This window comes from Corapipo altera, unplaced genomic scaffold (assembly GCF_003945725.1).
Source record: "Corapipo altera isolate COAL_440 unplaced genomic scaffold, ASM394572v1 79, whole genome shotgun sequence".
Lineage (NCBI taxonomy): Eukaryota > Metazoa > Chordata > Aves > Passeriformes > Pipridae > Corapipo > Corapipo altera.
This window is the reverse complement of record NW_020884927.1, coordinates 1,509,172-1,525,031: the sequence shown is the minus strand read 5'-3', so window position 1 is coordinate 1,525,031 and position 15,860 is coordinate 1,509,172. Positions and strand designations below refer to the sequence as shown.

General features: G+C 59.5%; 1 protein-coding gene across 1 annotated transcript; it reads right to left on the bottom strand.

Moving 5' to 3' along the window:
* Window positions 1-334: 334 nt before the first annotated feature.
* KIAA1614 (KIAA1614 ortholog) lies at window positions 335-9,572 on the bottom strand. Its single transcript, XM_027658353.1, has 12 exons — window positions 9,511-9,572; window positions 8,168-8,238; window positions 7,692-7,828; window positions 7,204-7,639; window positions 6,591-6,654; window positions 5,293-5,442; window positions 3,390-4,633; window positions 3,180-3,315; window positions 2,268-2,472; window positions 1,668-1,780; window positions 1,329-1,513; window positions 335-1,015 (listed from the first exon to the last, which is right to left on the bottom strand). The coding sequence occupies exons 1-12, from the start codon at window positions 9,570-9,572 to the stop codon at window positions 822-824; spliced, it is 2,997 nt and encodes a 998-aa protein (XP_027514154.1). The 3' UTR covers window positions 335-821.
* Window positions 9,573-15,860: the final 6,288 nt, after the last annotated feature.

Genomic DNA, 15,860 nt, shown 5'->3' with positions numbered 1-15,860 from the left:
AGGACAAGCAGTGGGTCCTGTGGCACTAGGGAGTGGGGAAAACTCCCACCAGCATCTGCTGGGCATCACCCTCCTGGCTTTTGAGGCACTGCAGGTTTTGGGGTCCCCTCTGCGCTGTGGGCAGCTGTGCTCAGATGTTGGGGATGCTGCAGGCAGATGTGCCCAGATGTGGGACACCACCATGCAGAGGGCAGCCGTTGCTGCCATGCCACCTGTGTCTGCTGGAGAGACATTTTGGCACGAGTTTCCCCTTCCACGGCTGGAAAAAAGAACTCAAACTCTCCAAGACTGAGGTCCTCCCCACCCCCGGCCCATGCCAGCAAGCAGAACCCCAGCCCCTCCATGCCAGCCGCAAACCAAAGGCAGTATTTCGTTATTCCAGAGATATATTTTCGGGTTTCAGTTTAAAATAATTTAAAAGAACCCCACCAGCCTGTGGGTGCAGGTTGGCAGCACTGGCAAGGAGCCCCCTGTCTCCTGGGGTCACAGAGATGGGGCGTCCCCACACTGGTCACCCCAGTGCCCAGAAGGACAGACCTGCCTGGCTCTGTCAGGGCTGGGCTGTTCCCTGTCCCCACACTTGGGGCAGCTTCTGGAGACACTGGATACTGTGTGGGGGTCCTTGATCCCGGTCTGTCTCCAGGGGGGGCTGGGAAAGCCACCTGCCCCCACTGCAGTAGTGAGCCAAGTACTGCACCAGAGCAGGGCAGGTCCTGGTGCCACGAGGCAGCTTGGTCCACGCTGTGCCATCCTGCAGCATCCTGGGACATCGTTGGGATTTCATTCTCCTCATGCTGAGCTTTGCAGGAGCCGTGCCAGGGCTACCGTGGTGGCGGGCGGTGCCGGAGCACGCGGAGGGACAGGGTGTCCGCCTGGAGCAGCAGCTCCCGGATGCGGGGCAGCCCCAGCCCCGACACGGCCGCGCCGTTGACCTGCAGGATCTCGTCCCCCACGCCCAGGAGCCCCGCGTACAGCTTGGCCGTGCCGGCATCCGCCATCTCCTGCACGTACACGCCTGTGGAGAGGGACGGGGCGGGTGAGACCCCACCCTGCCCCCCACAGCCTGGGTGCCCAGGGGCTGCACAGTGACTGACTCACGATAAACGGCCTTTGGGACACGCTGCGTGTCCCAAGCCATGGACTGATGGACACGGGATTGTGCGTGGCTGAAGCCACACGTGGCAGCGTCCCCCCATCCACTGCCACTCCTCTGGGGTTCAGCGGGGATGAAGCAGTCCCCTCCACTCATCCCCAAGCTCCATGGAGGGAGAGCCACCATGGAGGGACTGTGTGTGCAGTGCCAAAGCTTTGGGATGATCCCTCTGTACCTGTGTCAGGCCGGCCGTGCCCGGAGGTGACGGAGAACCCAAAGGCGCCGTTGGGGGGTCGCTGCAGCTCCAGCTGGCTGGTGCCATCAGGGAACACCTCCACCACGCGTCCCACCGCCCGCAGCCGGCCGGGTGCCCCGATGTCCTCCACACTCAGCGAGCGCCGCGGCCCCGAGCCCCCCTTCCTGTGGGGAGAGGGGAGATGGGGTGAGTGGGGACGCAGGAAGCTTCTGGGGACCAGGGGATGGGGCCCCCAGTTGCACTGAGCCACCATATGTGGCTCAGCACCCAGGAACAGCCTTCCTGGGCACAGTGGGGATGTGCTGGGCCCCATCCTACCTGTCAGCCGTGGTCTGGGGCAGGAGGTAGGCACTGGCACGGGGTGCCTTGCCCAGGAGGGGATGCAGGCTCTGGATAGAGGAGGCTTTTTGGGGCTGGCAGAAGGGTGACACCTGGGGAAAAGCACCTGGCTGAGGACAGTCACACTCACTGTGCAGCACTGCAGCGCTTCACCCACCGATGTGCTGAAGGAGCAGGGGGCATTGGGGCATCCCACCCCCTTGGAGCACTCCCTAACCCACCGCTGAGGAGGGAGGAGCCAGTGTCCCCAGCCTGGGCCAGGATACCCACCTAAGGAGCAGCATTTCCCAGGAAGGCACCTTCCTGCTCACCTGGCTGGGACACATGACCCACAACCTCAAAACAAATTACTCCCGACTCCCCACCCCAAAACAGTCCCCCGCAATTCCTCCTTCCCCCTTCCACTCCCCCATTGGCTCCCAGCTTTTCAAACCCAGCAGGTTTGGGGTGGCACATGCCCCCACGCCCCACCAGGACCACCATGCCCAGGAATGCTCCACCCCTGCCTAGCACCCCTTCTCTTGCGGGATGCCCGTCTCCCCACGGACACACCCTGCGTGGGGTGATGTCCAAGCTCACCAGCTGCAGGGACTGCAGGGAGGGCGACTTCTTCATGCCAGGGCCCCCCGAGGGGGAGCTGCCAGGGGCCGGGAGCTGCTCCATGCTGTAGCAGCGGAAGCGGCCCAGGCGCTCCTTGGTGCTCTGGCTCAGGCTGCACAGGAGCTTCTTCAGCCCCGATGCTGAAGCGCTGCTGCCCTTGCGGCTCGCTGGCCGCCCCGGCTCCCTGGGTGGAGAGGGATGATGGTCACCCACCGTGTGTCTGTCTGGGGGGCAGCAGGACTGGCAGCTGCCTTAGGGCTGGGGGCACATCCTGCACCAGTCTCTGCAGCCTTGAGAGCCAAAATTGAGGTGCACTATGAGATCAGGGTGCAGCCGTCTCCCCACAGCAGTGACCCAGCATGCACAAGTTTGTCACCATCCGAAGCAATCCCTCCCTGTTTTCCCCATAATTTCAGGGGTTTAACATCTCTCAGACCTCCCCTGCTCTCTGGCCCAAGGGATCACATCCTGCCAAGGGGCTCAAAGGACCCAGCACTGCCTCCAAACCCTCCTGTCAGGCTGAGACACACAGTGCCAGGCACAGGGCAGTGGGATCATCCTTGGGGAGCCCCAAGGCAGCTGATCTTCCCCAAAGGGGAAAACGTGACGCTGAACAAAACACTTCCATCACATTTGCTGTAACACCCTTGGCAGAACCAGATGTGGAGCAAAAATGCAGCTCCCCCAAACCCACACTAACACACTCCCAAACCCACACCCATACATGGGCACACTGTCACCCCCATTTTGTGGTTTCTGAGAGGTTTTGGGGACTGAAGGGTCGAGTCCCACCGGGAAGCCTCAGGGGGCTCAACCTGGTGGCATCCTGCAATGCCCAGGAGGGGTGCTTGGGGCTGCACGGTGCAGAACGCCATGGCCCCTCACACTCACCCATGTGCTGCACTCCCAGCCGGCTGCTGCTGCTGCTGCTGCTGTGCTCCAGGTGTCCCAGCACCTTCCCCAGGGGGACGAGCAGCCTCCTGGGGCACGGGCGTGGCAGGGCCTGCGGTGGGGTGTGACGCTGCCCCTGTAACCACAGCGAGACAGTCACGTGCCGGCTTTGTTGGGGACCCCCCAGCACCCCCTGCACGGGTCTCTTACCTCTGCCCGCCCCCGGGGCATCCTGCCCGTGGGTGTTGTTGCAGTTGTTGGTGGACAAGGCACGGAGGGGGCTCCCCGGGAGCCATCTGGGGCTGCAGGGACTTCTCCGCCCCTCTGTGCCCCCAGGCTGGGGGGTGGCAGCGCTGCCAGAATTTGGCTCTGGGCCTTGGGATCCTTGGCTCAATGCATGGCAGCTGCCACTGGAGAAGAGGGCTTTCCTGCAAGGCACCTGGGAGCAGGCCTTCTTGGTGGGGGGGGGAGCAGGGAGGTGGGTGCCTGGAATGGGGGTGCTGGTCCTCAGCTGAGAGGAAGGGTCCAGGGGCTCACTGGGCTGCTGTGGGGGTTGAGTGGTGCTCCCCACCCCCTTGCTGCCCCCCGGATACCGATGTGGTTCCCCATCCTCCCGGCTGCTGGCTCTCCTCGGCGGCGGGGGGCAAACAGCCCCTGTTTGGTTTTTGGCACCACCTGAGGTCCCCCCGTCCTCTGCATGGGGGCCACCACTGGCCACACAGGTCCCCTTCCTGGCCCTCATCTCTGGCAGTGGGGTGGCACGGGGGGCTCTGTGCCCGCGAGTCCGGGGGTCCCGGTGCCCCCGCAGGTGGGGGCTGCGGGGTCCTGCCTCCTCACTGTCCGTCCGGCAGCCGTCAGAGGTGTCGGTGCTCTCCAGGGCCGAGTCCACCTCGTCGATGTAGGTGACATCCCCAATGTACGTCTCCTTGATCTTCTCGGTGTGGATGCGCTGCCGGGAGGGGAGGATCCACAGTGGGGACCCTCCGGGGCCCAGGGGCCTGATTTTGGGCTCTGTCTGGGCAGCGCTCGGCCCCCTGCTGTCGCCCAGGATGCTTCTTTGAGCCGCGGGGCTGCTTTGGGCCGCATCGGCGGCAGCTTGTGCGTCCGTGCCCCGGCCGGCGGCAGCACCGAGGAAGGAGCCGCAGGCGCTGCACTTGCCCCCGGCCACGAGGTCGCTGCTCCGGGCTCTGGGCTGGCCAGCCCCGTCCCCCGGCTGCCTGCTGCCGGCTGGCTCCGGCGAGGAGAGCGCCGAGCCCAGCGCCCGCCGGTGCCGCAGCTGCAGCCGCTCCAGGTACCGCACCTCGGCGTCGCGGGCCGACTCGTCCTCGAAGCGGACGCGGGATGGGGACGGTCCCCGCGGCCGCCGCGGCCGCCCGCAGCTCGACTCCCCGCTGGACGAGTCGCTCAGGCTCCCGCCGTCCCGTGGGGCCACGTTCGGCCTCCCGCTGGGCTCCCTGACGTGGGGACAGACAGACGGACACGGGTAAGCTGCAAGGGCTGCCCGGCTCCCTTAGGAAAGCAGGGCGGGAGGGGGAAAACCCAGCGCAGACGATGGGGCAAGGAGGAAAGTTCACCCGCTGCTCCCTGGCTGTGTACAGCCCTGCTCCTGCTCCAGCCTAAGGCTGGAATCTGGAGAGGCTGCAGCACTATTCCGCTGCCACAGCCCAACCTCCATCACCCTTCCCCTGCCCCGAGGTGTGTGGTTAATCATTCCGGGAACACCACATTGCACATGACCCAGCACACGCGGTGAGATGCTGCTTTGGTTCAGCCTCCAGCAGCGAGTCTGCCCCGGGAAAACACGTCCCATCAGCTGCAAGACGCCATCCTCCTGCCGTTAATGCCTCAGTGTGACCATAAAACACCATTTAATTAAACACCCCCCAAATATTGTGCTACGAAGAGGTCAGGCAGGGGATGCTCCTGCATCCAGGGTAAGAGGCTGCACCGAGCACCCAGTGGGGTCAGACCCCGGCTCCACACGCGTGCCTGCACATATATGAGTGCACTCCACACAGGCAACTGCACCTCTGTGTGTGTCCCAAACCCAGCTGCAGCCCTGGGAACACCGTGGAGGAGGCAGGGGAGGGGCGGGCAGGGTGGTGGCACTGACCTGGGGTGCGGGAGGGCGGCGGGGAGGAGGAGGATGTCGTGGCTGGCGCGCAGGGGGTTCGTCCGAGCCTTCATGCGGGCGCGCTGCAGCAGCTGCTTGGCCTGCTCGTGCCGCGGGCTCAGCTCGAGCTCCTGCCCAGGGACAAAGGCCCTGCGGCCCCGCAGCGGGGAGGGGGATTAGGAAAAAATAACAGGGATTAGACGTGCTTTAACAGTGACGACGAGGCTGCTCTGCCCAGGGAAAACGGGGCTCGGCCGCCATTCGTGGGCGGGCTGGCAGCCGCGCCGGGGGACGCCCTGGCGGGTGCCCTTTTCCCCCCCCAGTGACAGGTGATGCCTTGGGGGGAGGCTCAGCACCCACAGCTCGGGCACGGGCAGCACTTTATGCCATGGGCATCCCAGAGATGGACAGGGAAACTGAGGCAGGCACTGCTTCCCATCCCCACCACTGTAAATCCCACGGCGATGGGGAGGCAGGTAGGTTTGGGATGACCCCCTGACCCAGCTGCCTTTCCTTCCTTGCAGGGGGTCTTCCCTTGCACTCTCAGTCCTGCCAGCTGCAGGGTGGGGGAACTATCAGCTTTCCCTGCTCCAGCACTGCCTTCCTGGTTGGCCATGGCCCTAATCCTCCTGATTAAAATAATCAGCTCAGGCAGTTGCTTTGGGAAGGCTGGCCTTAACCTCTTCAGGGCAGGAGGGTGGGCTGGCATGCTGGCCTGTCTGTGCAGCACCATGGGGGGTCCAGGCTGCCCCCCAGGGTTTGGCTGCCCGTACTCACAGGAGGTGCAGCATCCCTGGCTCTGCCTTGCACCCCCCCATTACTGATCCAGCCACCTGAGAAGAATAGAACCACCATCCTGGGGGCCTCTCCCCACTCACTGTCTTCCCCCGTGCAGCCCCCAGCCCCTCACGCTGCTGCCCAGCTCACCTGCCCATCCCACCTCCTTATTTTTAGTCCATACCTCAAAGGTTTATCATTAGTCCAACAAGATTACACATGCCTGTCTGCCTCAATCTTCTTAAGCACCTGGAGCAAATTTCTGTCCCATCATCTTCCCCAGCTCCCTTCCCACCCAGGGGTCCTGAGTGGGGTCCCCTGTGCTCAGACACCTCATGGATCCCCAGCTCCTGCCCCAGATTGCACCGAAGCATCGCTGGAGCCCGGCCACGCTCCTCCACCAGCTGCCACACTGGGGGGCTGCCCCACAGCCCTTCCCCAGAGCTGCTTCATGGGATGTGTTTAAAACACAAGAGGGAAAGAGGGAAACCTCCATCTCTGCCATGCTGGGACTGACCTACCTGCAGCCCTCAGCGTCCTGCAGTGAGACCCCTGAGTCCCAGTCGCCGTCACTCGCCGGCATCTCTGAAATGCAAGAGAGAGAAAGGCATCAGCCTGGCTGGATGGCAGCCCCCACCCTGGCCCCCCTTGACAGCACCCCTCGCTTCCCCCAGCTCAACACCCTCTGCAGGGCTCTCCCAGATGCTTGGCTCTGGGAGACCCCAGAAGAGCAGGATATGGGGTAACAGCACATGGCATTGGGTGGGACTGTTGGGGGGGACCATGGGGTCATTGGGGCAGATGCTGTCAAAGGAGAAATTAATTCCCTTTTCTGGTGGCAGCTTCCAAAGGGACAGTGATGCCCACAGAGGGCTCCAAAAGGTGGGTTTCTTACTCTTAGCAGTGAAATTCTTCACCAGAAAGGGACTGGCAGCACCCAGAACATCTTATTGGTATCTCCTACATCCCCAAGAAAGGGGATGGGGCAGCCCCAGGATGTGAAGGAACAAAGAGTTGCACCCACACCATGGGAGGCTGGAGGATGCCAATGAGGACCCCACTTTGCCCCAAAGCCTTTGCCTCCCACACCCCGCAGCTCTCCTGAAACAGCTGCCACCTTCCCAAAATACACACCAGGAGCAGCAAGGCCCAGCACCTCCTGCAGCAGCCGCCGGTTCCTCTCCACCCGCTCGGACAACGAGAGCCTCTCCCAGCCCTCTGCTGCGGGGGGGGACACAGAGGGACCCCCCCGGTCCCACGGCGGGGTTCGTGCCTCTTCATCCCGGGAGTGTCTCTCATGGAGGGAGGCAGAGCGCCGGGACCTGCTGCCCTTGTCCTGCAGGAGCTCGGTGCCTCCCAGCACATCTGCCCTGTGTGCTGGCACCCGCCAGAGCCCCGGGGTGCCAGGGCGGGGTGCCGGGGGCCTGCCATCCACAGGCTCCCCACCATCCAGCAGCCCATCTGTCAGGTAGGTTCGGAGCTGAGCCCGCGGCTCCACCGCTGCCACATCCACCCCTGGCTTCCCCCGCCGGGGCCGGGGTTTCTTGGGTGAGGAGCGCTCGGGGGGGGGCTGCGGGGGTCCCTGGCCGGCCTCCCCCCCGCTTCTCCTTCAGCGCCTTCACCTTGCTTTCCAGGACGGTGTGGGGACCATGGGCAGCCTCGGGGTGCTCCAGCGGGGTCCGGCTGCCACTCTGGCTGTGCTGCCTGGGGGGCCGTGGCACATGCCGTGCCTCAGCGGGAGAGTTCCCCTCCATGAGTCCTGCAGGGAGAAAAGCCAGGGGAGGGTGGGTGGGTGACCCCCACACCGCCCTCGCCCTCCCCAGCACCTCACCTGTGCCTCCACAAAGGGCATCACCCACCCAGGCTCTGCAGAGATGGGGATACCCGTGCTGGGGGGAAAATGCGTGCAGTGGCACCACAGTGTGCTCGGGGAGGAGGGGATAGGGAGGTGGCACAGCACGAGGCTGCCCAGCCACCCACCCAGAACACTGACACCGTGCCGGCATCGCTGGGGAGCGAGGGGAACGGGGGAGCAGTGGGGGAGCAATGGGGAGCGGTGGTTCCCCGGAGCAGGTGGCCAAAGGCTGAGCTGCAGTACGGGTGCCCGCCCACGCTGCTTCAGGCGCCCTGGGGCACCCAGCAAGATGCCCCGGAGGGAACCGGTACTTTCTGAGACAAACAGGGGCCCCAAAACTCCCCAGAACAGAAATCCCTCCCGGCTACAGCTCGCCGAAGGTGCCGCCAGACAGACACCACCCTCTGCTCCGCCCCGGCCCCCGGGGTCACACGTGGCACTGGTCCTGCGCCGGCCTCGTGGTCCCGGTGGCACCCAGGTGCCAATGGCCTCCTGCGCCCCGCTGGGAGCATCCTGTCCTCACTGGAACCCCTGGAGGAGCCTCCCCCGCGGCCAGGACTAAAGGAGCATCCCCATGACACCCCCCGGCTCCCCGCAGCCCCGTGCTGAGTGGGACGGGGTCGCGGGCGGGAGGCGAGGGCTGTTCCTTACCCCCGGAGCAGCATCGGGAGTGGGCTGGGAAGAGGGAGAAGAAAGCGGAAGAAGGGAAGGAAGCAGGGGAGGGGAAAAAAAAAGAAATTAAAAAAAAAACAAGGACAAACCAGCAAATCCCGGCCCCTCCAGCCGAGCCCGAGCTCAGCCGCTTGGCTGGGCTGTGGGGCCGTGGCTGGCCCTGCCTCCCGCCCCGGCCGCCTCCTCCTCCTCCTCCTCCTCCTCTGCGGGACATGGGGGGAGAGGAGCCGGGGCACTCGGCCAAACCCGGCCCGTCCCCGCTCCGGCGGCCGGGTGGCCCCGAAGGGCGATGCCACCGCGGCCACGCGACACGTCGGGGACAGAAGGGGCGACCCAACACCCCGCGTTGCCACCGAGGGGACCCCACAGGAGAGGAATCCAACACCCCGGGACGGAGGGATCCCAGCTGCCTTGGCCCGCTCTCAGGAATGTCCTTTGTCTGGGCTGCGGGTTGGGGAGGCGGCGGGAGCAAACCCAGCCCACCTCCCCGGGCGCTGGGTGCCAAGGGGTCTGTCTGTCCCGCACTGGTGGCTGGGGCTTCCCGAGGCTCTAAAAAGATGGGGAGGGTGGTCCCGCGGGGGGGGATGAAGGGGGGGGTGTGTTTTCTTCAACAACCCTCTCCAACAGCAAAGCCTGCCGGCTGCCGGCACCCTCCTGTGAGCATCACACGTTTGCAGCTGTGCTAAACATTCCTGCTTTCCTGGAGGCCAAATCCTCCCTGGCCCCAGGGCGAGGCAGGGCCAGCCGAGCCTCTCCAGGCGGGAGCATGGTGGGAGCCGAGCTCGGTGCATCCACATATCATCACCCCTGGATCCAGCATGTGACACACGCCCGCTCCCCACACCCCAAACCCCCCCATACCCCCTCCGAGACCCCGCCAGGCGGGACGAGGGTCCCGGGTGGGCAGTGCTTACCTGGAGGTGCCAGACCTGCCGTCCCTGGGGGGCAGGAGGGGCGCTGTGGGGGCCATGGGCATCCCGGCCCCGCTCCGGCTGCTGCTTTAAGCTGTGGCTTCTGATATTCGTGATTGGTTTCATAATCCCGATCAAAAGGAAATCACCAGGATTATGAAATTGTTTTAATCCTCCTGGCTCTGGCCGCGCCGGCCCCTGCCAGCACGAGCAGCAAGAAATCACTCTTATCTTCTTAAAACGTCCCCAGCCACCCCGGTGGCCCTGGGGCCCTCCATCGTGGCCAAACGTGAGAGCAAGGGCTTCCTTTCCCTGTGGGGGTGACAGCCGGGATGACTCCTTGCTCCACGGGGGACAGACCGAGTGTCTTTCCTCGGCTGCTCCCAGGCAGGAGGGGCCGTCTGACAGTTTTGTGTGGAAGAGCCCAAGGGACAGAGACTGTCCTCACCCTGCACCCCAGTGCTGGGGTCCAACCTCCCCTGTGATGCCAGGACCCATCCTTACCTCCACACCATTCCAGAAAGGGATCTCAGCTCTTCTGCCCGGGTTGAGGAGGTGAAACACATCTGGGAGTTGTCCCCATCCAGCTGGGGACAAACCAACCTCCCGCTGAGGTGCCAAAGCAAGAGCAGGCAAACTCCTGTCACCAGCCAGGCTCTTGCCACCAGCCAGGCAGTGCCAGGAGAGAGCTGCAGCTGGGATTAAATCTCTGGGAAGCGGCTGGCGAGAGCAGCAACAGGCTTAGAGTGATTTCAAGGCACTGGGCTCTCTTCTGGAGGAAGATTGATTGCAAGAGACGATGAAGAGATTTAAGGAGCAAAACGAAGAGCAGAGACCCCAGACAACCCAGGGCTGAGCTGCTCAGCCTCTGGTCACCCACCGTGCTGGCAGGAAAACATCTTGGGTTGGAGACAAGCTGGAGAGAGGCAAGCAAAGGCTTCCAGAAGGACCAGGAGCCTTTGTCTGGCGCAGCAAAGTCTGGGCAGGAGGTTTCCTCCAGCATCAGCCCCTGACGCGTTGCAATTGAGCCCTGGGCACCTTCCTGTGAGCCCCTCCTGCCCACCTCCAACCCCTCCTCAGACATCTCTTTCCTCCAAACACCTCCACCTCTTCCCAGGACATGGATGTTCCCCACTTCCAGCCACCAGTAACATCCCACAGCTCCCAAAGGCACAAGAGCAGCGTTGCCACGGAGCAGTGGGAGTCAACACTCCATGGGTGGATGCAGCACAGGGGTGGGAAGACACACACACAGACCAGGGACAAAAGAGCCATCAGATCATTGGAAAACAAAGAGCTTGTAATAATGAAAAAAGGACAGATTTCGTAACCAATCACTTTTTCCTTTGAAAAAACACAATCACAGTAACTTTGCTTTATACAACCACCTAGAAACTATGAAACAGTATCACATTGTGCAGTATTTTTTTTTTTAAACCTACTTATCAAGAAGGGAATTCCACACTTCAAAAATTATATCCATTTGGGGGAGGAAGGAGGAGACAGCTAATAGCGCAGTCACAGATACATCATGAGTCCAAGCAAGCGGCAATTCTTTGTCCTCACCTTTTCCACTGAGCCAAAAAAGAAGAGTGGAGAAGGGGATAGCAAAAGAGAAAGGAGGAGGGAAGAAAGAAAGCACCCACAGAGGACTAATCACACTCCATAATTACTTTTGACATCTACAGGGCTTCATAGAAAGATCATTTAGACCAACACAGCGGGGAGGGGGAGGGGAAGGCGGCAGTGGGACCCAGGGGGAACTGTGGCATTCCACCCTGGGCCCCTTCCAAATGCCGATCCTTCGCCAGGAGGACCTACGGGATGGAGAGGTCATCACAAGTTCTACCAGGATGCCGAATTTCTCCTCTGGAGTGAAGAGTTTGCAATTTGGTTTCTAGAGCTTGAGGGAGCGTCAGGCAGGGTCCGTGCCTCTTGCCCACCGTGGCACAGCTGTGCCAGGGCCACAGTGGGCTCCGACTCCCACCAGGAACAGGACTGGGGCATCAGCATCTGGGTACACTCCATGTTGCTGTCCCTTTCCTCTCCTTTCCCTGCAGCCTGGATGCTGCAGCAGGGACCAAAGAACCCCAGGGATGCTGACACACCTGTTTAACCCTGTGGTGGCAGGTGACAGCTCGCCCCAAGGCGCGGAATTTGGGATGGTGTCATGTAAAGGAGGCAAGGGTTGACGAGGTGACAGCCACTGAGCCCAGCCGTGACTGCTGCAGAGGTACCGTAGGGATTTTCCACTCTTCCCCCAGGAGCCCCAGCCCCTCTTTTCCAAGGAGACAAAACAATCCGATCGCCTTCTGGAATAAAAATATAAATTAAAAAAAAAAAAATGCTTAAGGCAGAAGATCATCTTCCCCCTGCGAGTGCAAAGCAGAAGGGTGGAGGAGAGGAGGGAGGGCATGGAGCCAGGATGTGGTGTGTGAGCAAAGTGGCTTTTGTGTTCCCAACTGGAGCCAAGCCGTGTCCCAGTCCCAGGACACATCATCACAACAGTGTGATGGCCCAACCGTGGGGACACAATCCCCAAAGCCTGGAGCACACACCACGTCCCAGTGAGAGGTGCACGGCAGCATCCCTGCAGGACAAGGCCAAATCCACACGGTGGTGCAAAACACAGGCCAAGTTCAAAGGCTTCACACCGTCTCCTTTGTCAATGGAAGGTAAAATACCCAGGGATTGTTACCTCCTGAACCAGGAACAAGCTTTCCCTCCCTGTCTGCCACACTGCAGCAGTGGCTGAGTGCTGGCATGGAGGCAGAACAAGCAGCATGAGAAGTTTTTAGGGAAGTAGGAGCAGCAGCATCCAACTCTGCTGAGATTTCCACAAGAGATCTCCCCCAGTCCAAGATGTCCGTGATAAAGGCTGCAGCCCTTCATCCCCTTTCACTGGCATTGGACAAACAGCAAAGACACCAACAGAATGATGAGGGCTTGGAAAGGCATCAGATGAGCACCAGCTGACTTTGGGAAGGTGCCTGGATGCGAGAGGTAGGAGCTTATCTGGTACACAGAGGCTGCAGCCATGAGCACTGCAAATGCATTTCTTTTAAAATGGGGTGGGACAGCATCGGTTCCTGCTGATGGAACAGCTCCTGCTCCTGCTTGCTGAGTCCGCAGATCCCAAACCTGCCCCACTGTCCCCTCAGGAGCACACCCATGGCACATGGCATCACCCTGTCCAAGCCCAGGGACACCATCCCAAAGCCATGCAGGGAACCCCAGCCAGGAAATAAACTGGATGCTGCAACACCTAACCCCCTGCAATTCAAGAATCCCTGGAGAAGCAGCAGGATGGAAAGCGACAGGGAATCAGCATGGAGAAGCAAGTTCAAAGGGCATCTCCTCCCCTCAGACTGGACCATCCTAAAGGTTTCACCAGACCAAAGCAGCTCCACACCACCACAACCTCTGAAAGCCACTGAATTGTGAGGTGAAGCAGAGCCCAACACAAAAAAGCCACAGCACAGACTTGCCTCAGCTTCCACTTCCCATCCAGCTGTATCCCAACAATTAAAGTGCTGGATAAAACTCCCCCAGATCCTTTTAACTCTGCTCTCCATCCTTCTGGACTGCCACCCTGCTGCTCTCCCTCCAGGAGTGTTTCCAAGCACCCATTACCACAGCCTGGCTCAGGAAACGAAGCCACCCTGGGAATGGCCTCTCTCCCCTCATTCCTGCTGCTCTCCCAAGGAGCAACGGGGCTATTTTCTCTCACCATCTGCTTTGCTTCATTAGGTCTCCCTTTATTGGCCAGATGTTCTCGTAGACTCGGAGCCATCCCAGCTTTAGTGCTCGCTCTCAGGAGGAATCTGCACGCCTGACTTCTCGGAAATCTCTGGGAGGGAGGGAACAGGCAGACAGAGGGCTGGGAGCTAGGAGCCTTTAAAAGCCACACTTCTGGGAATTCAGGCTGCTTTCCCCCGAGACAGCATCTTCACTGCCAAAAGGGATGATGTTTTATTTTAGGAGATAATGTTTTCTAGCTGCAGCACACCACCTCCCTTTTTTGTTTTTCCTTACTTCTCATGCCAGCAAAGACAGAGAAAAAGGAAAGGGAAAGAGCAGAGCAGGGAGCACAGCAGACGGACAGGCTGAATTCCTCTTTCCTGTAAGGATTTGGGTAAACTACAGAGTAAGAATTTAATCACTTGCACCCTGACCCTCCCCACCAGGTTGGGAAGCGGAGGGTCGGAGAGAGCAGCAGCAGGACGGACAGATGGACACAGGCCACCCTGCCATGCCCTGCTCTCCCCAGCCCAGCTGAGGAAGGCAGAGTGCTCCCAGGGGACTGGCATCACTTCCAAATCACAGAACCATGAAATGGTTTGGGTTGGAAGGGCCCTTAAAGACCACATAGCTCCAACCCCTTGCCTTGGCCAGGGACACCTTCCACTAGACCAAATTGTTCACAGTGTCTCTCTGTATTTTTAACTCCCCTCTGAAAGGACAAATCACTAGTAAAGCTCCATTTCTTTGTACAAAAACCCACTTGCTTAAGTAACACCAGTGGCGTTACTTGATTTTAATTAATCCAAATAATTTTGGATTGCCCCCCTCCTGGTGCAGCTGCCCTCCCCTAATGCCCCCATACCCATGGCAGGTATGGCTGCACTCCTCCCCCAACACTGGAAACACCTACATGAGGTTTGGACACAGCACCAACTGCTGCAATGTAAATTAGGAACCCCAAATAATTTAAGGGGCTTTATATCTCAAGACTCCACTTCAATACAAACAGGAATGCTCTGTTTCAGTACAATCAACAGACCTAGAAAACAGGCTCCTGGGCACTGAGAGCAGGGGGGACAGCATGACCCCTGCTTGTCCAGCTGTCCTCCTACCAGAGCAACCTGACACAGTGGGAGATGAGAGCACCACAACTGAGTTTTAATCTATTTCCAATTAAATGGAGAGAACCAAGTTTCCTTCTTCAGTTCCTCTGGGCAAGAGGCACAGCAGGCAAACGGAGGAAACGCAACGTGCCGGCCGTGGGAGAAGCCACGCTAACAGCTAATTAAAAAAACCAACCACCAAACAGCAACTGAGCAGAGACTCCTGCAATTCCATCACCCAAACCAGAGGCAGGTCACCAGACAGGCATCAACACAAGGATCCTACTCCAGGAGTTTCACTCCTCCCTTGCAGACCCACAGAGATCATGGTATGCCAGGGGAAGGACAGCAGGACTCTGTGGGCCTCCGTGTTTCCCATCCTACAGAGGGAGAGACCAATGAGACCATCAAATTCCCATCACTCTTCCAACATAATTTGCTCAGCAATACAGCTGTCTTTCACCCAAGTCTGCTCAACAGTATCCCCCTTTCCAGCTGGAATAACAAGATGAGGCAAGGAGTAGGAGCAACAGCCGAGCCACAGGGCAGCTCACTTGGGATAGCAAACAGCAGCTTTTTGCCAAACCAGAAGCCAGAGGAAGAGCCTTTTTCAATCTCACCTTCCCCATCAGGTGGGCAACACCACAGTCCTTTCCATGCTCCCTGAAACACTCCACCACTCCCAAACCCCAGTCTGCTGAACCTCCTCCTCCCTGTCCCACACCTCCTCACCTTGTCCCCTTTGCTGTGCTGAGCTGCTGCAGAACACCCAAAAAGCTCTCTGCTCAGACTGGGATGCCCTCATGCCATCTAAGGATCACTAAGGCTTTGAAAAGTGCTTTTTGATCTGGAAGATGAAATTTTGAAGCCTTTTTTTGCCCAGTATTTTGCACTGTTGGTGGGAACCAACTCTCCTTTCCTTAGGACCATCTTAAGATCATCTGCACTACTGTCACACAGCTGCATGGAAAAGCTGGCCTTGAACTGGCACAAGAGACATGCCCAGATGCAGTAGCAGCAACTAAAAAAAAAAATATCAGAAGGAGAAACTTTGGTTTAAAATAAAATTGAAAAGAAAGAAAGAGAGAGAAGGTACACACAGGTGCAAGTTGTCTCACGAGAGGGGTATTTGGAGGGCATCACCCCACAACCCTGGAGATCTACATTCCCCACTTTGTTTTACCGTTACAACCTTCATTGCACAGGACTCAAAGTCACTCTCATATGGTTGTTAAGTTTCATAAATAATGTGAAAACTATACGCAACAGATACATCGTATTTCCAAAAAAATTATAAGAAACGTTACATCAAATTAAAAAGTAGCTTCATGAATGAAGATACTGCTCTAAGTGCACTTTCCCTGCAAGTGCAGCCAGTGCCTCAGCGCTGGATATGAAGGAAAAAAATCCCAAAAAAATAAAAAGAAAAAAACCAACAAAAAAATCAGATTTAAAAACTTAAGTCCGGTTTCAACCAGTCAAAACCGGGCCAAGCAGAAACCAAGT

Coding starts and splice junctions, on each gene's coding strand:
- KIAA1614 (XM_027658353.1), bottom strand. CDS start 9,572: ATGCCCATGGCCCCCACAGCGCCCCTCCTGCCCCCCAGGGACGGCAGG. Junction 6,655..7,203: donor GCTGGGCCTTGCTGCTCCTG/GTGTGTATTTTG, acceptor CTTGCATTTCAG/AGATGCCGGCGAGTGACGGC. Junction 1,514..1,667: donor CCCCAGACCACGGCTGACAG/GTAGGATGGGGC, acceptor CTCTCCCCACAG/GAAGGGGGGCTCGGGGCCGC.